Source organism: Anser anser (assembly GCF_964211835.1).
Source record: "Anser anser genome assembly, chromosome: 4".
Classification (NCBI taxonomy): Eukaryota; Metazoa; Chordata; class Aves; order Anseriformes; family Anatidae; genus Anser; species Anser anser.
Genome location: NC_139724.1, coordinates 21118587 through 21141068, shown reverse-complemented (window position 1 = coordinate 21141068; position 22482 = coordinate 21118587). Strand labels below are relative to the sequence as shown.

Genomic DNA, 22482 nt, shown 5'->3' with positions numbered 1-22482 from the left:
TAAAGTGGAGCAGGGATCAGGTATAGGCCAGGCCTCTCACCCACAGTGGGGACGAGGAAGGAAGCGCCCTCACTGAGCACCCTGCTCGGGCTCGGCCCCGCCAGCCCGGCAAGGTCTGGCACCAAGTCTCACCAGCAAGGTCCGGCAGCTCTCCTCGCCCCCACCACGGGTTGCCTTAGAGCTCTGGGCACCCACAGGGTCTGGCAGTGGTGACCCTGTTACCCTACAGAAGTTAACAGGCAGGTCGTGGAACAGCCTCCCGCTCATCTTCACTAAGCGGAGGTTTTCAAGGTAACTGCAAGGCTTTCAACAAAAACCGCGCAGCTCAGATCTCAGGAACCCACATCACCAAGCAAAGAAATTTAAGCAGCTTTCAGTGTTCAAAAATGTGCATGTGCATTAACTCATCCACCATCTTTCTTCACAGTTACCGCCTTCAGCACTCAACAGCCCACCTAGCAGTAGCTGAGCACTGAACGAGCACCTATTTTAAAAATCCTGGTGTATTTGGAAGTCAACTCATGTACACACTTCTCAGAATAAGGGAGAACAGTCAGGAATACTACCTGGCCCCATATCAAAGCCTGCAAGAGGTAAGCAGCCATATCATAATCAGTGGTTGGCGAGCCACGTATTCATAGCTATCAGTGGCAGGTGTATGTGCTGGAAGCACGGCCAGATCAGCTTACTGCTGCTGGGTCGTGTGGCCCAACACTTCTGCATAGTTCAGGGCAACCAAGCTGCAAGAAAGCACCCCCAAAAGCTGCAAGTGCCTCCCTGCACGCTCCTACTCACAGGCGTAATGCTGTGTGTAATAATCTCCCAGACACCACTGGAACTCTCTCAGCAAGCAGTATTTGTGAGATCAGTCTTAATGAAGAGGACAAGACCGTTCAAGCACCTCTACAGCTTTTCAGGTATTTAATATTTTGACTAAAAGAAAGATTATGAAGAAGGGGAACAGCAAAGTGCTCCTGCCAGGTTTGGGAGGCATCGTGTGCTGCCCGACACTGACCAATGGACTTTACCAGAATAAAGCAGTGCTCTGACACATAATTAAACAAGTCACAAATCACCAAGAGTTTTTGCCTTCCAAATCCAATTGCAATCAAGTCATTTTCCCAGGCCTCAAGCATTTACCTGGCTGAGGAATGAGAGCCACAGTCCCTGACAAGCAAGCAGCGGAGGACCGAGCTGTTCTGTTATGGACATTGCTACATGCTACTGCAGGCCATGCTTTCAGTACTCCAATCCCAGATTTAAATGAAAGACCCACCAACACAAATTTCAGTGAAGCCTGAAAGTCCGGAAACTTTGCAATTTACTTTATGAAAAAAATGAAGTTGGACCAAATCCTGCCACTATTTAACAAGGATCTTCTTTGAGGGGCCTCAGCAGAACTGTGAAACCTATCAAATACCATGCTTTGTAGGGAAAGCAAATGTGAGTTTGGGTCCATGCTCTGAACGAGAAGAAAATTTAATATGCTACCTGATGAGCTTTACAACTGAATTCTTCCAACTTATAGTGCATGAGCAGAACGTGCAGCTCCGATAAGACTTCTCCCCCTTGCCTAAACGAAAATGAATATCCAATGCCTTCTGCACAAAAACTAATTGCTCCAAAAGGTAGTTGCATTGTTCAGAAGCATTCCTTCCATAATTACTTTATTTCTACTTACACAGACAAACAAATGGCAAATGTATTGCCAAAGCTGCCAGTTTTCCAACCTCCAGGCATTGCAACAGAAGGGCTGTGTCAACTGATGACGTTAGTCATGGCTGTAACAGGCTTCAGGTTTAAAAAAAAAAAATCCAAAATAACTGTAACTACTTAACCAAACCACAAGCATAGGAGATTTGCAAATATCCACAAGATACTACTGGGGCTATTAAAAAATATTGCAACAGATTGTTTTCACAAGCTCTTACAGTATTAACAGCCACTTCTTACCTTAATTTGTTTGAATTTGTCGTCCTTCTCGGACTTTGTTTTTTTTCCTGCAACAACAGAAAGAAGATTTCTTAAAGTTCTCTGTGCCACGAGTTTTCCTATATGCTTTCTATATCCACTAAGAAATAGCCCCCAAACATGCCTCAGAATAGTAGCATCTCCTAGGAAAGGGAGAACTCATTTTGTTTAATTTTAAGCTCACTATAAGGCCTGGGCAGTCAAAAATTTACCTTGAGCACTCGGGTTTTGTGTTTCATTTTTGAAGGACTGCAAAAAAGAACCATGAATGGACTAAATAAAGTGATCTCATTCAAAAAAGCAAGGTGAAAAATATGAAAGAGTGACATACTACGAACCAGGGACTGTTAAAGGAGAAGCAAACTTGAGAAAAATACTCAAAAAAAAATCAAAATGCATGCCTAATCACACTTGAGACACTCTCACTGCAGCAACAGGAAAAGGGAGATCATTCTTTAACATGTGAAAAGAGATCACAGCAAATTTCAATGCATTTTTGTAAATGCTTGCAACATGGGAGAAGGATTATATATTATAATTAATGCAAAAGTGGTTTATGTAATCATGCTGGATTTGAGAATGCAGAAGAAAACCCAAGGTGTATGGCCCTCACCAAACCTCCCGTGCCTTGGCAGACCTCAGCACTGCTGCCCCTGCTGTGTCCTGAAGAGACCCTAACGTGAAAGCTCAGACCTGCTGATGCAAGCTCTGCTCTACCCCGCTGTTTGTACAGACGTGTCCCAGGAATTTCTCCCATCCGTACCACAAGACAGCACTTCGAATTAGAAATGTTTGCAGACAAATTCTTTTGCCCTCACTCATACATAAATATAGCCACATGCCATGTGGAAAGGGCAAGTGAGAATATATACAAGGCCCAAAGTATGTCAGTTGTATAGTAACTGGATTGTAGTGGAATCTTCTCCTGCACAGAGCTCCAGAATCTCATTTTTCATGATGAACTTTTCTAGCTCTTACAGCTATGAGAGGAATCTACCACAATGGGACAGATTGTGGTTCATGGATATATGCCTGAATGTAAAAAATACAACACAGATGAGAGATCGGAAACAGTTCCAAACCAAAAATTCTACTTTTTCCAGATTGATCTTCATTTCACAGTATGATTCTGCCCCCATAATGCCAGAGTTAAATGCTTCCAATCACAGTTACCTTAAACTTAAGATGTGCCTTTTACTTCTCAATTTGAGAAAATAACAAATTGAGCACTACGTGAACCGGATTTGATTTTAGAGGAGCATTATGCATTTGGATGGCAGGTTATCTTTCCATCCAATACTTCTAGGCACTAGAAGATACCAGAGGAACAAGGAAGCCCATCTTCTACTCCATAAGACAATAACAAAGCCATAAAGAAGCCAGTGTTTCTACTCAAAAAGAAATCACTCATGAGATTGACCTGGTGGTTGGATCTTCTCCTGGCATGTAGGAGACCTAACACCTAAGCCAAATCTGTGGAATTTAAACAGTTTCTCATGTCACCACTACCACGCTGTGGGGGCAAAGAGGACAGCCTTTTTTGCTGTTTTTTTTTGTTTTGTTTTTTTTCATGGCCTAATTTACCTATGTAACTAAAGAAGTGGCTCCATAGTTTAACATTCTGAACAGAGAAGGATGTCAAGCCTAGGATGTCAAACCTGGGAGTTTGTTCCTTATACAGGAAACCCAGATGCTGAATTTGAGCTCCCAGTTCCACATGGCATCTGAGTTTGGTCCCTGCAACCTACAGAACCAGCTTTTCTATGTAGGCCACAGCTATGCTGAAGTGTACTGCTCCCACTCAGCTAAAAAGAGTGTGAGTTTATTTCTATCCTTGCTTGGAAAAAGACAGAAAAATGCCTGCCACCATATTCTGAATGAGCTTTACTGTGTGAAATGCACGGATGTCAAACATCCTCTATTCAGCTTCCTTGACTGAAGGAGACCCAGTTCTCTCATGAGAGTTCTCTCATGAGAGGGAATAAGCAGCTATGGCTTTATGCTGCCTTCATTCACTAGGATACCTCAGAGGGACTGTGATTTTGAAAGTGGTGCCACAGAAAAATGAATAGGGACTCTCCTCTGTGGTATTCTCAGCTTCCTAAAACTGTGCTTTAGTTCAGCACTGATATTAACACCTCCCGCAGGAAACATTTTTCCTGATTCAAGTTAGGGGTGTTTGTCACTCTGCAAATCTTCAGCTGCTTACGCCGTATCACTGTCCCCTATCAAACTTGGCCCATTTGGCAGCAGTTACTGGCAGCCCCAAAATTTAAGCAAGCAAGGTACATGGGACTAGCACCTGCACACAGCTCCATCGGCTTTAACAGAACTGTCACCATTTACACAGACCACCAGTTATCATATCTTATCGATCCTCTCTCAAACTAGCTTGTTCTCTTAATTGAATGCAGCCCATTTTTCATACAGAAGTTCCTAAGTTCTGTGGAACACCTGGACAGGAAAGTCTGACTTTACAGTAGGAGAAGTAAAACTGGCACATTATGCAGACCCCATAGTAGCAATGCACCCAACACCGAATTTCACACTCACAAACTCTCTCCTCTACCTTTTTTAGAAGGTCTTTCAGATAGTGGCAGCATCCGGTACACCCTGAAGGCATTGTTTCCTTTCTTTATACTTTTGTCCTTCACTTCTTCTATATCAGGGAGAGAGTTCATAGCACATCGGAAGTTTGCTTTCCATGTCTTTGGATCAGGTTTATCTACCCCCGACTGGTATTTTCCTAAGCAAGAAAAGAGAGTTAGGCACATACGATGCATAACTGAATACCTAAGGCAGACTAATAGCAACACAGGTTAACTCCAAGGCATTAGTCTTTGGTTCTCAAGACGGGCATTCAAACAACAGCTGAAGTTGCAAGAGAAAGTGAATGGTGCGATCTCATTCTCATGCATGTTTCTAGAACACATGATTAAAAACAGTTTCTGTTCAAGAAAGACCTAGGGCACTGCGGATCAGATGGAACTCTACAACAACGTGGAAAAGCTTGCACAGCATTTACCTTTATTATGTCTGGCTCAAATCCATAGAAACACATAAAAAGCCTAAGGGCCCAAGTCTACAAAGTGCTGAGCATGCTCTACTCCAAACAATTTTGAACCCGATCTTGTTAACGTTTAAATCAATTAAGTTTTACTGTGTTCCTCAAATGCAAATGACTTATGGCCATTCAATAAAGCTGGGGAGTACTGCAGACCTTGAAAAAAGCACTTAGCCTCCCACAGATCTGGAAGCTTCAATTCATTTACTGTGTTAGTAAAAAGCAAAGACATGAAAGGAGGAAAATACAACTCTTAAAGGGAAAACAAAGTGAAAATCTGTCCTGCAAAAAGAGAGTCCCAATACCTGTGTGAATTGCCCAGTTTCTAAATAAGGGAGCATCTTTTTCAACATCCCACCCATGTCTTGCAGCATGCATCCATGGAATCTGAAAAATCTTCTTCTCCTGGAAGGGAAAACAAACAGGAAATGCCGATATTGATTGACTTGAGGGATTTTCTGATGACTGTAAGTCACCCATTTAAAAATGCACTTCCAGCATCTGCAAATGTTTTGCTTCCTTCTAACCCAGTGCTGCTGTCACTGAACTCAACAGGAAAACATCCACTGGCGTCAGTGAAAGCAGAATACAGCCCCAAGTATATGAAATACTCAGATGCCCCTTCGTGGACTACGAGACTGGCAGCTTTCCAGGCTGACACATGGATAAAACATTCAGTGCTACACATTTCTAAACATTCAAAACGAGGGCTAGTTTTGGCAGCACGGACACTTTTATGATTAGAAAAATCAGATACAAAAGTAAACAACCATAGGAACAGAGCTAATTCAAGGGATTTAGAATTCAGCCAGTAAAACACTAGCATGGTGAAAGAAAGGGCTATCTAAAATTTATGAGCTAATCAAACAGGACGTGTATCAAATGTAGACTTCTCTGCAATGGGATAAAAAAAGATACAGGACACCCATGTGCAGGGGTGGAATTAAAAGTAGCTAAACTTCTTCTAGTTCAGAAACTTTAGGTTGAAGAAAAACAGATTTAAAGCAATCCAAAAGAAGGCTTGTTTGTTTGTTTACACAACACATAGTTAAACCAGGGCGTGCCTTATATAGTGGAAGTATAAACTGATTCACAAAGGGAACAGAAAAACTTGTGGAAGATAGTATGCTGGTGACTGTTAAAGATGATGGGTTCAGATGCAACTCCACCTCTGGGAGCACAATGCCTTTCAGAGCTCAAACAGCACAGGACTGGGAAGAATCATATTCCCCCGGTGGTGTCTCCTTTACTCCTTCCACGAGCACTTCGCCCAGGCCATCATCAAAGATAGGATAGCAGGCCAGATGGATGCTGGGTCAGATGTGCTTTCATATCGTATAACACAGGAAAGAATTGCTATGTAATGACCAAGGGGGTTGTATAAGAACACTTCATGCTCATTTCCGCAAAGCCATGAAAAAGGGTTTTGCTCCACAAACAAAATCCTCCTCTTGGGCAGGATACACCTTACCTGGCTTCAAATACAGACATCTTACACTGTAAGCGCCACCCCTACAGGTTTAGATTTCTTTCACAGCTAGTGAAGAGAAAAGCACTTTCAGGGAACAATTTCCTTCAGCTCACCAAGTGAATTACAACCCCAAAGTGCCTCTTTCTCTCCATTAACTGCAAACAACTTTAGACAGGCAGCTCTCATTTAAATGACTGCTTTGTAGATGTCTAAGGTTGGGTGAGATAAATCCTTTGCCCTCCCCCCCTTCCTCCAACAACAGCTTTTCTTCCTTGTCTGTCAGGTTAATATTTCACTAATGTCAAGGTTAGGCTTATTTCCTTTCCTTTCTGGGTGATCTTTGCTTTTTTGAGCCTGCATTTTTTGTCACCTCCAACTATTTTCTCCAATCCCTTCCCATTTACATTCATTTGTTCAGAACAGCATTCTTCCCTTTTCACTTCATCTTTTCTTTAATTTGGTGAAATCACAGATTTAACGTGTTCTCCATTCTCCTTCAAACTCTCACACACTCCTTCTTCCTCTTCATCTATTCTTCATCATTTGCCTCACGTGCCTTTTGCCTCCTATCTCTTCCTCCTCTACATATTTAAAACACCCTATAGATATGCTCTCCTCTTTCCCCAAGTAAAGTTGGTCTAAAGAAAGCTTCAACCCCACTCTTCTGCGGTCCACAGCTCTACTGTGTTCATCAAAGTGAGAATAACCTCTATTGCCTTTACTGTCCTGCAGACAATGATTAGCGTGGAAAAAATAGAGGCCCATTAAAAAAATCTACCACCATGAACTGCACGAATAGACCAGACTAAAAAGTCTTCTCATGTTTGGTGATAGGAAGAAGTTCCAACAATGCTACACGATGCTATGGAGGCTATACAACTGATTTCATATTCTGCAATGAAATCCAAGAAGTTCTTTAGGCACTTGCAGACTGAGTAAGACTACAGATATAGCACCATGTCACCATCAGTGGTACTCACTGCTTCAAAGAAGGTGCAAGGACCTTCTCGACAGCAGTCTAAGTGTCCGTTACATAAAGTTCTTCCTAATTCCAGGTGTCTCGAAGCACAAGGACTTACAGCAAATTCTAATATAAATAACAAAATCATAGAATCTACATGTATTATAACTTTAAAATATAAATAATTTTACATACAGAAACATTTTCTCATCAATTATGTAAAAATCTAATTTTATCTGAAGCCCCACAAGACTGCATACTGCAACGAAACCATGTGGCTATGGTTCCATGGCGTTCTGCTCTAGTTTACCTAGATCCTCCCTATTTAAATATTATTTTTTTATTTCACAAATCCTTCTTCAGTTCATGTCTATTGATAATGACATTAATAGGAAAAGGCTCAGCACTGATTTTTCTTAGACTTGGCAAATCAAGAGCTCTCTTATGCTGCACTTCATCACTGCACGTTTGTGTAGGAGTCTTGAGTTTGTATAAAAAGTTAGGCTCGCCCAAAGTCAAAAGCACAACCCAGAAAACTGCTGCTGCATAACAGCAATTGCTACCACAATCCGGTGGGGATATCGAAAGGGAAAAGGTGTCACATTCTTAGAAATAAGCAGGAAGAGGAAAACAGTATTGAACACTTGAAACCCTAACAGTGCAAAATGCTCCAGGCGGGTGAATGAGCATGAGATCACAGATTAGTTAGAAAGTCATAAGACACATTTTAAATAGTGACCTCCGTTTGGATGGTAATACTCCAAGCAGCCATCAAAGCAGCTGGCTGCCTCGCGGCTCCTGTTACAGCTACTCTGCATGTTTTCACTCTAATTTCCTTTTCCAGATCCATGAGGGACGCTGACCTCCCATTATCCCCCTCCTCACACCACCTCTGCCCTCTGCTGAACTATGTAATTTCCTTCACACCTTCCAGTTTGTCTCCCAGGGATGGTAAAGAAATTCCCTTTCTCCCTTATGCTGTTCAGCAGGATAAAATGTTCGCTAGGGAGGTGCACAAGGATTTATTTTTAAAGCCCTGTAGAGAAGGGTTTGTTCTGGTGGGGAAAACATTAACAATGCAGTGCAGAACAAAGCAGGAGGTATAATGTGATTAACTGACAGCAGAGGAAGGAATTAGGTAAGTCAGCTGTTACCTGACTTGTCATTTTTAACTGAGAGAGGTTTAATTCCTTCCTTGGTCTGGAAAAATTTCCCAAGAAGACAGCCAATGACATAGAGTGATACTCATTTCTTCAATAGTTAAATCTTATTTCCTTAAGAGCTGTGCACACAAGTGAGTGTCATTCTCTTGCTATCTGCCCCGTCTTCTTTTCTTTAATGTGAACTGTCCTTTGCCAAACTCTGAAATATACAAACCCTGAAATCCTAAAACTTCCAGAGTCAATTCTGTACAGAATGTGCTGTGACACACGACATTTTATCATAGATTCCATGCAAGGCTTTGTTTATGGTCAGGATTTATAGTAAAAATAGAAATATTTTTGGTTTAATGATTCATTGCTGGAATGGATTTTTAAGCATTTTTAAACAGAAACGCTCAGAAGTGCAATTAGCTTGAGCACAATAAAAGCAACTCGGGATGATACCAAATCTGAGGGTAGAGTGGGGAATTGAAGTTTAACAAACGTCAGTGCAGGCCATTTAGCCTGGTGTCCTCCTCCTGATCGGGGCCAGAGCTTTGCTCTAGAAAAAAAAAACTCAATTTCAAAATACTTTATTTGTGAGACAAGCATTGATCAATATAGAATATGCTAACTAAGGACAAAATCCCCTACCGACTCTTGCATGCAAACAGCTTACGCCAGAAGCACAAGGCAGAAACCGCTGCAACAACATAATCAGAGAGCTGCCAGCATTAAACAACATGACATGCCTTGCAACACGCCTTTGTAGGCTAGTGGACTGAACTTGAAGAGTGAATCCCTTAGCACAGAGGCAGTGTTTTCACACTACAGAGCACGTATATTTCCAGGGTGTACTGGGAAAGGTTATGTGAACATAACCTGCAAACACACACCACCACTATATTTAACAGTAACTTGCTCCAATCTGAAATACCGTGCCCTGATAGAGAAATTATTTTGGAATCAAACGGAAATTTTCAGGAAAGGACAGCAGAGGTGGATCATTAGCAGGAGAGATCTGACACAGAAGTAGAGATAGCAAAGGAGAAGAATCCACAGGGACCTGAATATGGTATTCATATTACAAAGACAACCGTAAAAGCTGCTCTCTTCCTCCTCTTCAACTATGACCCCATTATGACCTACTCAAATTCACAGGGCAGGTAACTTGGGAATGGATAAAGCAATATTTATTTACCCAGTCACAGCATGTGAGAATAACTGATGCAGGATGTTCCTGAGAAACAAAATTTGCAGCTAAAATTTATAGGGCTGCTGATAATTTTATAGTCACGAGTGGTTTTAGCTTTGGAAGCTGAAATAAAAATATTAATTGCCATTCTCCAGTATTAAAAATGAACGCCTAAGCCCAACAGCTCCTATCACAGGGAGGATACTAGACAAACTGGACTAGTGTCTTAGACAGAATGGCAGTTTCTATATTTCTGCACCCACTTTACTGCATTTCTACTCATTTTGATAAGAATGTGGACTTAGTAGTTACAACTGCTCCATTCTTTTCAGTGTGGTGAATTGCACTTCTGCATCCTGCAGAACGCATGTAGTATTTTGGGGGTTTATTACTGTTCAAAGTCTCAAATGCACTGTTTTACTCAGCCAATTAAGAACAATTCTAATTGGGTGCTAACATTTTGGAGCCCACACTTGTGTTCACAGAGTATCTAGTGCTCTCACTATGAGTTCTGGACAAGGAATAGTAGTTTTGGGCCTGAAAACAGAAAAACTTAACTGATTTTTTCCCAGGTTCACTGCTTTGAGAAGTGTAAGAGCATTCACCCAATTCTGAAAGAAGGGACCATCACTTCAACTCGGAGGTTAATGCAAAATACACTATTCCACCTCAGAAGAGCATTTTGTTCAAAATCTCTCTGATGCTACATGGCGAGCAATCTGTTCCAGCTTAAAAAAAACTAACGGAGTCTTCGGGACGGTTGTTTCACCAACAAAGAGTTGGAGGAGGGAAAATGCTTACAAACAAGCCACAAATCTAGCAGGCAAATACAGAGAGCTTCAGATCTGGAATGTGAGGCCAGAAGAACAGGTTCAGCAGTGTTGTGGTTTAACCCGGCTGGCAGCTAAACACCACACAGCCGTTCCCTCACCCTCCCCCCTCCCTCTCTGGGATGGGGGAGAGATACGGGAAAGTGAAGCCGGTGAGTTGAGATAAAGACAGTTTATTAAGACAGGAATATAATAATAACAATAATAATAATAATAGTGATAATGATAATAGTATTAATAATAATAATGTGTAAGAAAACAAGTGATGCACAACGCAATTGCTCACCACCCGCTGACCGATGCCCAGCCTATCCCCGAGCAGCCGGCCCCCCACCCCGGCCAGCCACCCCTATATATTGTTTAGCATGACGTCAGATGGTATGGAATACCCCTTTGGCCAGTTTGGGTCAGCTGTCCTGGGTCTGTCCCCTCCCAGCTCCTGCTGCACCCCTAGCCTGCTCGCTGGCAGGACAGAGGGAGAATCCGAAAAGTCCTTGGCCTGGTGTAAACACTGCTCTGCAACAATTAAAACATCAGCATGTTATCAGCGCTCTTCTCATCCTAATCCAAAACATAGCACCCTACCAGCTACTATGAGGAAAAATTAACTCTGTCCTAACTGGAACCAGGACAAGCAAGAAGCATTCAGCTTTGCCCTCCCTTCTTATGTTGCCCCCTCGAAAACCAGGAACACTGATTTACTTATGCAAACCTCTGACACTGCTATTAAGTCCCTCTTTCACACACACACACGCACACGTGTGCACGTGCGCACACACCTTACCTTATTTAGCCATTTCAGCCCCGGTATTGTGTTAGAATTTATTTGTTCTTCCAGCCATGGGCGCATCCGCATTCTTTCGACAGGCATTGTTACCTGCACTGGAAGGAGCTGAAGGGAACAAGGGACAACGTTACTTGTTTTCCTGGCAGAACTGCGGTTCCCCCATCTACCAGCACAAAATACAGACTTATTAAAGATTTGCAGGCATTGAACAATCGTAAACATTATGCTGACTTTGGATCTATGTAGGAGCCTCCCCTAGGAGTAACAGAAATGATAAAGCTTTCTCCACAGAACAGTCTTGGTACACCTGTATTAGTACACCCTTCACCTGGGCAACAGCTCTTCTGCTTATAAAGGCAGGATACCAGAGGCCACAAAGAAAATCAGTTACGCTCCAAGAGACCTCTTTTTTTGGCTCGTGTACCTGCATTTGCAGAAGACTTTTTTTTTTGCCACAGAAAATGTAACCAAAACAAAACCAAACAAAACACAGGAAACACCACTGTACTAGCTAAAATGATGTATCCACTAACTCGAGTGTTTTCAGATGGCTGTTTCTGTCCCGTAAACTTGATTAAGATAATGAAAAATATATTCACATCGGTTATTTTTCAGACAAGTTTGGTTCTGTCTGCACAGGACGACGTCCCACACCCCCTCCAGCTTTCTCTGATCAACCCCGTTGCTGATATTTTTTACTACATTTCGATACTGCTCAGCTAGGAGGCGAGCGCTTCACAGCCCCTCAGCTGCACCAGGCCGCGTTACACTATTCAGTCAGGGCTCAAACCGACTTCTCACACGCGCGCACGTGACCCCGATGCCATTTCCCTGTTTAGAACGGTAAATTATTGACATAAGAGTCCAAAGTCTTGAAGCCAAGACAGATAATTTAAAAAACATTAACCTATCTCAGGCACCACTCCGAAAGTGCCAACCAGCACTAGATGCAGATTAAAGCACCGCATTAAACTCCTGTTAAGCAGCCTGCAATCAATCATTTTCACGTGCAAGTACTTGCATTTAGGCTTCTTCTCTCCCCCACTACACCAGGCTCAGCTCCTTCCTCTCTCCTTTGTTCTTTACATTTGTGTTCACTGCATCATTCTTAACTTCTCTGCTCTGCTATTCTTGTCACCTTTGATCTTAAAAAAAAAAAAGGAGAGAAAAACAAAAAGACTAGGCTACATATTTGAAAGCACACGGCAATGACACAAATGTAAATGGGTTTGTTCTTTTTTCCTATGGGAGTACAGGCATCAGGCAGACTAACAATTAGGCAGTACCAAGCCCACACCCAGCACAAGAGGAAGAAAAACGTTCAAAGTTTCCTCTCATTGCTCTGAGGACATGTATTTCCTGAAACTAATAGGGAATTAAAACCTGAGTGCAACAATAAGGCTCCCTGATACGCTCAGAGAATTTACCAGCAGCAGTGCTCACGCTAATCTCTTAGCAAACTTATTGGCATTTTATTTATTGCTCTGCAGAGCTGGTCACTACAGCTTCAGCCTCAGCCTTTTCCAATGACCAAAAATGTCTAAAATAGCTCACAAAATATTTGCAACTGCTCGGCTCCCTTTCAGATTCACTTCAGATCTGAAAAAGCAGCCAGCCCCGGAGCCCAGCAATGGCTGGATCCTGCTGCAACGCCCCGGTCCATGCAGGAGCAAAGCAGTTTTCCAAGTGACAGCGACACGCTCCTAAAATGCACGATACCCTTTTCAGATATGCAAAAGTACAAGCACTTTTTACAACACAGATGCAAGCAGGCCCCAGCAGCCCTTCCAGCACCAACTGCCTTATCTCAATCACACAGTACCACCATCTCCCTCCCACTCGAAGCAGGGTCAAAGCTAAAAAATGCAAATGACTGTACTAAAAACGCAAGCACATTTCTATTCATCTGTCAGGAAAGGAGCATGTAGATGCAACTATCGTCTTACATGCGTTTCTTCTTGAGATTTCTTTCAATATATGTGCACTTTGAGATAATTCCTGGAAACACCATGTATAAGCTTCAGAATTCAGTACGTGAGTGCTCCTGTTTGCAGCGGGACACGTCTCGTGTTGTGGCTAACGAGCCTCTAGGACGAATTTCAAGCCTGTCTGAATGAACCATTTAGGCAAAAGGCAAGGAAGTCATCTTCAAGGCAGCCGCAGCAAATCCCACTTGGGACGGAAAAAAGGTAAAAGCCGTGTTTGTGAAAAAGCAATGCACTTCAGGAGAGGAGAAAGCTGCCAACATTACTACAAGGAAGCAGGTCCTGCCCAGGATGGCAAGGTAGAGCCATTTGTCTTGTCCGTCCCGTGTCCCATGGGGCTGCCCAGCTGTTCCCCACAGACGTGGCAGGGTTCATCTCCTTCCCAGCACTCAGAGGCCTCTGGGACCAGCACAGCACCTGCAGCCGTCAGCTTACACCTTTACATCCATCACCCGCACCGCACCAAATTAATTGGAGGTAGTCACAAAAGAGGTCTGGCTTGTGAGTGGCTCCCGAGATCTGTTTATCTGAAAGTAAAACCAAACCCAGCTAAAAATAAACCCGCAGCGATGTCCAGCTGGAAGGAACCGTGGGCTTCTTCTGGGGAACCATGCTGCACAGAAGGGCAAAGGCAGCGCGCTTCTGTTAGTCAAAACACAGCCCGTGCTCCTCTGTGGCCACGAGCTGCAGAAAATAAAGCCAGAAGACACTCCCAGACACAATGCCTTGGGACAGCACTGACCACAACGGCACTAAAACGTAGCGGGGTTTTTGGCAGTTGCACGTCAGCGACACCTCTGCAACGAAAATAACGAGTCAGCTCTCTCTAGCAATCGTCTGTGTGAAACGAAGGTGCCACGTCTTCCCTCCAGAGCTGTCAAACGTGTGGTTTCCTTGTAAAGTAAGAAACGCCACGTCCTGCCGTGCCTTAAAAGTAGCCTCTGTGTTTCAGTACTGCCTCCCAGTATGTGTAACACGGTTAGGAGGCAGAGTTAATGGGTGCGCTTGAGAGCCCTACTTTGCTGGCTCCTTTCTGTGCCATTTTTGTTGTTGTACCCTTCACTGTTGGCTTTGCGGGGAGAACCTCAAGTCCATCTCTCAGTGAGTAGCAGGACAAACACCTTCTGCCATTCAAAGTCATCCAAGTTTTTAAAGACCCCTGAAATTCTCCAAAGCGGGCATCAAAGGCACATAAAGTTCCACTGGCCATCACTTAACGTAAAGCCAGCTTCGCCCTAGATCAGGGCACATTAATTATAAAGCAAAAGCACGAAGCCAGAAACGAAGGTGAGCCATACAAAACACGAGGCATGCCAAGTCCCCGCGCCCCCGCGTAGTGTTGACCCAGCAGAAAGGAAAAAGCAAAACCAGACGGTCCTTGTAAGGAGGACGAAACAATAACATCTATAAGGTGAAGCAGGCCTGCAACACCAGGAGCACCTCTGCACCTACCACCCACTGCCGACCAATGCTAACAATGCACTTCCCCTTCAGATTTACACCCCTGGAGTCAAAGCTGCATGCAGGTGCCCACATTTTTGTTTTTTTTTTTTGAGACAAGTGGACTCCATTCGCTTCCCACCTCTGGTCCCACCCCAATTTTGTCCCGTGTCAAGGCTATTCTTCGCGGAGACAGTGTTGTGAACGAGGGGAGGGAACTGAGCTGGGTTACAAGCAGCACCTCTTTCTGTAGGGCTTGTTTGGTTGAACCCTGCCCAACGCTCCTACCCTGCCTGGAAATGCCCGTGGCAGCGCAGCCAAGAGGGAGCACGCAGCATGGGAGCAGCTGGAGGGGACGGGCAGGATCCCCGTAACCCAAAAAGGCTAACGAAGCCTCCGTGCTTTTAAGCCACAGTGTCAAGCTTGGACTGTGCTGACCTCCAGCATCTCTTTGGGGAGGAAAACGCTCAGCGCTCCCAGAGACCCACGCTGAAATCAAGCTTTCTGGCACCACGCTGAGAATCATTTCTGTTTGTTTTCAATTCTCGTTTATAATTGTCCCGTTGTGGGGGGAGGGAAAGAACAATCGCCAAGAAACACAATCAACTGCTAATTTTCCTAAGAAAACATTGTTCTGTCCTATAAGAAGAGGAGGACTCCTTTAGACGTGAAGGGAGGCCTACCTACCGGGAATTCGCTTTGCAAACACTTGCCACTCCTAACAAGAAAGCCAATTGCCAAGAACCATAACTTGTAACCGTACACATACAGAAATGTATTAAGCCTGACAGCTCTGTTAATATCATTTCCCTTTTCTTGTCCCATTTTTATCACACACCTCTTCTTCATTGGGGTCAAAACCAGGGGCTGTGGGAGCAGAAACACACTGACGGGCACTAAGAGATGAAGGATGTCAGCCCCATACAAGCGCTGAGCACGGCAGACATGTGGATGTACCAAACAGTACCACACAACAGTATTGGTACTACAATAGCATGATAAGAGCATTTTGACCACTTTTGAAGGTTTGAGCTAGTTCTGCAGTCAGCTCAGTCTATTTTTTTTTTGCAAATAGACACCACAAAACCGTGGTGGAACCTCCTCCCTGACAAGCTATAAACTGTCCTAATCCTGCAGACGTGACTCAGAGGAAAAGTGTTGTGGAAGACGGCGAGCACAGGAGTTCTGAAGTCAGGCCAGCACAACCCAGTTACAGACACAGAAACCTGGAGGAGGCCAGCCAGAACACGGCTCCTGCTACCGCATGTTGCGTTTGAAAGTGAGCTTTCTACGCTGAAATCCTAACAGCAGCCTGGGGTCACGCGTACAAACCGACCTCTTAAAGGACACAGCTGGAGGAAAAGAGTCACAACAATGTTAAGAGATCGAAGCAGGGGCATAACAACGTTCTTACAAGTAGTAGTACAAAGGGCATTCAGCAAGTAGCTGTCACTACACCATCCTTAAGACGTAACAAGTCATACTGAATTTTAGCTCCGTGCTTCTCTGAAAGATGTATTTTTCCAAGATTCTTTACGTAAGACTCTTCAAAAGGAAACCCAGAGTACTCATTTGTTTTTAAAAAGAAGTTATAAAAATATTGGTTATTTTCAAGAGATATTTCCCTTCAAAGAAATATTTAAAAAGCCATAAATCATGGTTGGGTTATATTCTATATATAAATATAGCTTTAAATATTTTCACTCGATAATGTTCAATAAAGAGCTTGTAGTCCTCCCTACTGTCTGCTAAAACGTACCAGTAAGTTTGTTTTTTCCTTGATAACGCTGCTGCCATACAGAAAGTACAGCCTTTGAGAAGGAAGAGCTCTTCAGTAGAGTTATGGCAGCTGTAGAGAGAAAGTGAAAGCAACAGCACAGCATGTATTAAATCTGAGCAGTACAAGATGTTCCATTCCCTTCAGTTTCACTCCGTCTGTCAGCATCTGGATAACCGAAAAGACACGTAGGTTATCTCAAAACCACAAACTACTCTATGCCTACATCATGGATATTTTTGAAATTTACTTCTACAGAAGTAAGAAAAAAAAAAAAGGCAATTCTTTTTTCCCTGTCATAAAGTACCCAGTTAAAAGATTTGGATGTGGAAATGTAGCTCATGGCTGTGAGAAGGTAAGGTGGGATAAGATACTCGGAGGTGTGTTTGTGAAGTAGGTCACAGCCTTTCTCCAGAGCTGTGAAAAAACATCTGTTCCCCAGAGGACTTGTGCACAATATTGCACGGGATCTATTTCTCTTTTATCTGTGAATAGAGAACTGACAATATTTAAAAAAAAAAAAATAAAGGAAGTAATCTTGTGTTTGTGTTTTGCTGATAATCATTCCCTTTGTTTCCTAATGCTGATGCACTTCAGAAAAGCATCAATCACCCTGTGTGACCAAACAGATATGCTGAAATGAGACCATACGCTAATTTTAGGATTCAGGGAACTGGATTCTGTATTTGTCCGTGTGCCAAGAGTGTTCCAGGATACAAAGAAACATGATCTTATTCTAAGGAACAGTACTTACAACAAAATTCTGTCCCTGGGTCGCAGCTTGGACTCTACTTTCACGCAGGATTTTGTATACAGGACCACCCTGTCTCTTTTCCCGGGTAAGAAAACCTGCTAATGTGGCCTGCTCAGAAATACTTAGAAACGTGAGTGAGATTTAAACTGAAACTCACACCACTGAACTGCAGGTACTCTGACTTCAGGCACCTGAAATCTTCCTGGCTGCGGCCTCCAGGAGACCTCTGCTTTTTTCTGAAAGCAGAGCGAAAGTCTTACCACTGACACTGCACAAGAAGAATTAACGTGCCTGCTTTCTGACAACCCCAAATTATGCAAATACACATATCTTCCTTGGAACCACTAGCAAAACACTTAATTAAAGGAGCATTAGTAAATGAGGAAAAGTGCGCATACCCATTCTCGCAGTAGCCTGGGCTAAGGGCTCCAAATAAAACCCTGAAGCTCTTGGAGTTGTACAATAGAGATACAAGGCAAGAAAGTACAGGGAAGCCTAGAAAAGACTATCTAGATTCATGGATAGTTAGACAGCAACCCTTCCCTCTCTGGTCTTTTAATCTCATGTATTTACGGCGCCTTTTCTGCTCCCTACGAATACTGACACTATTAAATAGGGACAGGGGAATCAACACGGCATGCTGCTGCACACAAGGAAGATGCCGGAAGGTAGAAGGACAAAAAAAAGCCCTTGTGTCCTCAAGGGCTGGAGGGTGAAAAACACCCCAACCAACCCAACATTCCTTGCAAAAGAACAAAACAAAGGCAGCAAATACCTCCAATGTGTACAGAAATCGGCGTTACAGACTGCCTGACAAACATGCCCAGGAAAACGTACAATGGGAACTCACACTGTATAGAGAGTGTGTTTCATCAGCCCTATAGCATTTCTGTTCCACCCAAAGGGTGTTAACATGTCCTGGCTGGGATTCAGACATTACACATCATAACAGACTCCTTCCTTTGGTTTCCATGCACAGCTGAGTTTCCCTCGGCAGCAAGGACGTGAGCTGTTATTTTGCAGTGATCTCAGGCATTGCTAAAGGTAGCCCTTGGACTTACAGCCAAGAGCTGCACTGAGGAAAAGCCACGATATTTTAATACAACTGAACCAGGAGCCTGGTCGGTGCCTCTGGACGGGGCTGCTATGAAATAATGCTTCAGTTTCTCAATACCTACAGTAAATTTCCCTTCCACTGGCTCTTACGCTGAACATTATCGTAAGATTAAATAACACGATGTCTGTTGCTGAGCCCATTCACTTCTTTGGCATCACAGTGACTTACATCAGCTGGGAACTTGGCCCAGACTTCCAACAAATAGATTGTTAGCGATCATCTCTGCAGCATCTGCGCCACGAAGATCATCTGTACACACACGAGTGTCTGCAAAGCTGGTGAGAACACAAAGCGATTGCTTCACTTCCAACTTTAAAGGAATACTTTGTTTCCTGTTGTTCTTTTTCCTTTGTTTCCCAGGTCTTGCCCTGACTCAAGATGGAGATGATGATCAGCTTCAGATGGCGTCGGGATGACAGCGGCTCCGAGCAAGTGACAGCCAACAAGCGGCGTTTGATTACAGAAAACTCCTTCCCCAGCACCTCGGAAATACAGCTACAAACTTTACCTGATTTATTTACTTCCTGAGCTTTTGTTTTACGTCTGGTGACGGCTCGAGATTTGTTTTCCGCATCCGGGACGTCTAACGACTTTTCCCCCGAAGGCTGCCAGAAGAAAAGGTGGTCATTTTTCGGTGGTGGATCCCTCCTTTGCTCAGACGAGTTTGGGAACAGCTTGTTTACAACAAGAAAATCGCTGGCAGGGTTGTCAGGCAGCAATTAATTCCTTGCACTGGGGAGCAGTTATCCCCAAATAAATCAATTTTAATCTGGAATTAACTGCTCACACACGAATTCACTCCTGAACACCCACATATAATAGCTGATGCGGCTTAGCTGTGTCAGTCCCTATCCGCCGCAGCCAAACCCTGCGCCTTCTTAAAGGCTGTCAGGAAAACTCAGCGCTTGACAGCTGATTCATAAGGAATTTTCCAGGCTGATGAAAACTAGAAGGCTGTTAAGGCTCAAACAATTACCAAGAATCACTTATTTTATCATACTAACACGGCTCAACAGCATTTTTAAAGTCTTTCCATGGCTCTGTTAGACCAATGCTCTCTCAAAGTGCCCTGTGAGTAGGTTTACAGGAGACATCCATCCCTAAAACATTGCCGAGCACACTGCATTTCCTACACGAAACTGGTTTGTCTGACAGCAACACAAAATCATACATGCAAGTATCTACAAGATCAGGATGCTGAACTGTAAAAACCCTTTCTAAAGCCTGGGCAGACATCATCTCCACGTCCTGCCTAGCACTTCTCTGACTAAATACGTGGTCGGAGCTTCAGAGGACACCACGAGAAAGAAAAGCAGCCACTGTAAAACACAAGTCCTTAATCACAACGTTCCCACACTGGCAGCTTGTGCGGCTCAGGCAAGCCTCCAGAAAAGATGGTTACTTTTTAAAGGCACTCAGAGAAGCAGAAAAATTATTTCGGACAGCGAACGCTGAGAAGTGCGTTCAAGGAAGAGTTTTCCCATTCACTGGCCATGACCTGAACCTGATGTAATCCACCTTGCTCAGATTTGACTTGTTTCCCACAGCCAGCTCTGTTTGTATAACATACTGTTCTGCGACTCACAGCAAAAACTATTTGCACATTACACTAAAGTACAATTTAGTATTTGCTCAAAGCTTTCATTTTATTGTCTGGGCAAAGGCAGCTCCTACCGCCGAAGTTAATAGCTAACCCACACCTACTTTTGCTACCCTAACTTCTAATCAGCAGCGCAGCATCCAGAGAGCAAAAGACGTAAACCACCTCTGCTTAACTTCTCGGTGAGCTCCGAAGCCAGTCCTTTCCACAAATCAGTTTTTCCTTCACTCCCAAGAGAGGGGACAAATCCCAAATCCCTGACTATGACAGTTCAATTATTAAAGAGAAGTATATGCTATTTCGGTTTAGGAAAAAAAAAAAACATTTCTACCATTCACTTAACATGCTTGCTTTAAAGGCAGACCACAGAAGGCACAGACTTGGGGGCTGGGATACTCTGAATCATCCACACTGCAAGCTGGAAACATGTCTGTCACATGCACTTATTTATGCCTACAAAAATAGCACCATGAAAGAAGCAGATGTGTGAGCAGAAAAACTAACTTAAATTGAGTTAGTTATTACAGATATTGGCTGGAACCGGAGAATTTAACAGAGAAATGTCTTAATTTTGCATACACGCTTTAAAGGTTTGCTTTTACAGAGTACCAAGTATTAAATGCTTAATGCTGACACTTGTTGAAACAGTATGTTGTAAGCCTCCTTTTCACAAAACCATTACTTTTCACCACCACAGGACACACAGGAACTTCTTCATTCATTCATGTTGAGCTATGAATGGTTAATAGGCTCCCTGACAAAATGTGCTCTTAGTTTGATGTTTTTGTGTTGATCACAGGCTAACAGCAACAAGACAGCCTCAATTCCTGATCTGCAGCAGCTATTTCTATCTTGGAAGTTTCCTAAAATACTACTGAGCTGGAGTGAGACCACTGAACTCATCTTCATTTCGCTTCTAAGCAAGATAAGTGTTATTAAACTAAACAAAGCTCGTCTTCATCAGCTTCCCCCATGAATCTCAAGTCTCCAGAACAGTTTCGGCATCCAAAGAATTCAGTTCTGATACGCCTGAACATAATGCTTGTCAAACGTGTGAGAATTAAATCTCTGGAATTAAAGTCCTTCCTTTCACCCTCGTACAGCTTCAGAAGGGCAGGGATGGTCCAAGCTTCTCCTCAATACCCAGATGGCATTTTATACAACACATTCCAGGAACATACATCTCCACATACGAGAAGGATATTCATTCAAGTTCCCATGGCCATCTTTTGACTAATTTACCACCAAGTTCTCAAAGTCACAAAGGACCTTCTAATTGCTGACTGATCCACGGGAACTGAGCGAGGCCCCTTCCCGGCCATCTCAGGGGATCAGCAGAGCTTACAGCAGATAACATCTTTGGGTTACTGTTGATCTGGCCCAGATCTCAGTGGATGACCCCAAAGGTGAAGTGAAAAAAAAAAACCTACATTTTATACCTGATCCTATTAACAATTCAGATCTCAACACAAATAAATTTCAAGCGCACCTGCCGTCTGAATGACTCCCCTTCACGATATTGATGTTACCACCTTTATTTCTCTTTGTGTACCCACTTGCCACATTTCCAAATGTTACTTCCATGAAAGACGAACACACACCACACAGAGCACTGCAGGGTCATCACACTGACCGCTGGATGGGAAAGGAGTTACCTGGAAAACCTGGGAAAATTGCTCTTATTCCTTATTGTGTGTTCTGTTAAAGTAATGCTGCCCTGTAGAAGTCAAATTTACTAACAGATAAAATAAATAATAACACTGAAATCATTTTTATAAAGTTCAGCTCTCGTGCTTCTTTGCTCTGTGTTTATTTTCTCATTTTTGCCAACTGGGAAACGAAAACCAATGGAGTCAGTTTCACTTTTGTTTATATTTGGTTTCAATTTTATCCTCAAGTTTTGCTTTCATGTTTTTAACATAACAATGTTTGGATTTCAAATCCTGCAGGAAAGCTTTCAGTAGCTTTAAAGTATTTGTCTCCTAACCCCCCCTTTTTTTATACTCTGGAATTATTTTTATTTTAGATAAACTTTTTAAGATGCTGTCACAATGCTGGAATGCCTTTGGTGGGGGTATTGTTTTGATTTTTTACAAATGCATATGCCACATCCAATTTAATTCAATAGTTCGGTACTTTCCACTTGATTCATCTCCCAGCTGCACATAAAGCACATTTGTAAAACTCAGAAGGACACCTTAAAAGTAGGAGCAGCCAGTGCACCACACGGACAGAAAGCACACATCACGCACCAAGTGCATGTTACATATGTGCATGGAATGTGCATGCAGACCGAACCTTGCTGCTACTTCACCTTATTGTTGAATTAGTGCATTATCTTGCTTAGGTAAAGCTGTAAGAGGTTTGCCTGTAACGCTGTCAAGCAAT

General features: G+C 43.2%; 1 protein-coding gene across 5 annotated transcripts in view; it reads right to left on the bottom strand.

Annotated features, from left to right (window-relative positions):
* IRF2 (interferon regulatory factor 2) overlaps positions 1-22482 on the bottom strand; it is a 42221-nt gene that overhangs the window by 13031 nt on the left and 6708 nt on the right. For 3 of the 5 annotated variants that reach the window (XM_083835042.1, XM_083835044.1, XM_083835041.1), the window contains exons 2-5: positions 11419-11526; positions 5341-5440; positions 4541-4717; positions 1954-2000 (exon numbers count right to left, since the gene is read on the bottom strand). In XM_083835042.1, coding sequence (XP_083691168.1) covers positions 1954-2000; positions 4541-4717; positions 5341-5440; positions 11419-11505 — 411 coding nt within the window. In that variant the 5' untranslated portion in view covers positions 11506-11526. Of the gene's footprint in view, positions 1-1953; positions 2001-4540; positions 4718-5340; positions 5441-11023; positions 11151-11418; positions 11527-12442; positions 12567-22482 lie in introns of those variants that run through there. The other 2 variants (XM_083835040.1, XM_083835043.1) reach the window with 2 other exon arrangements.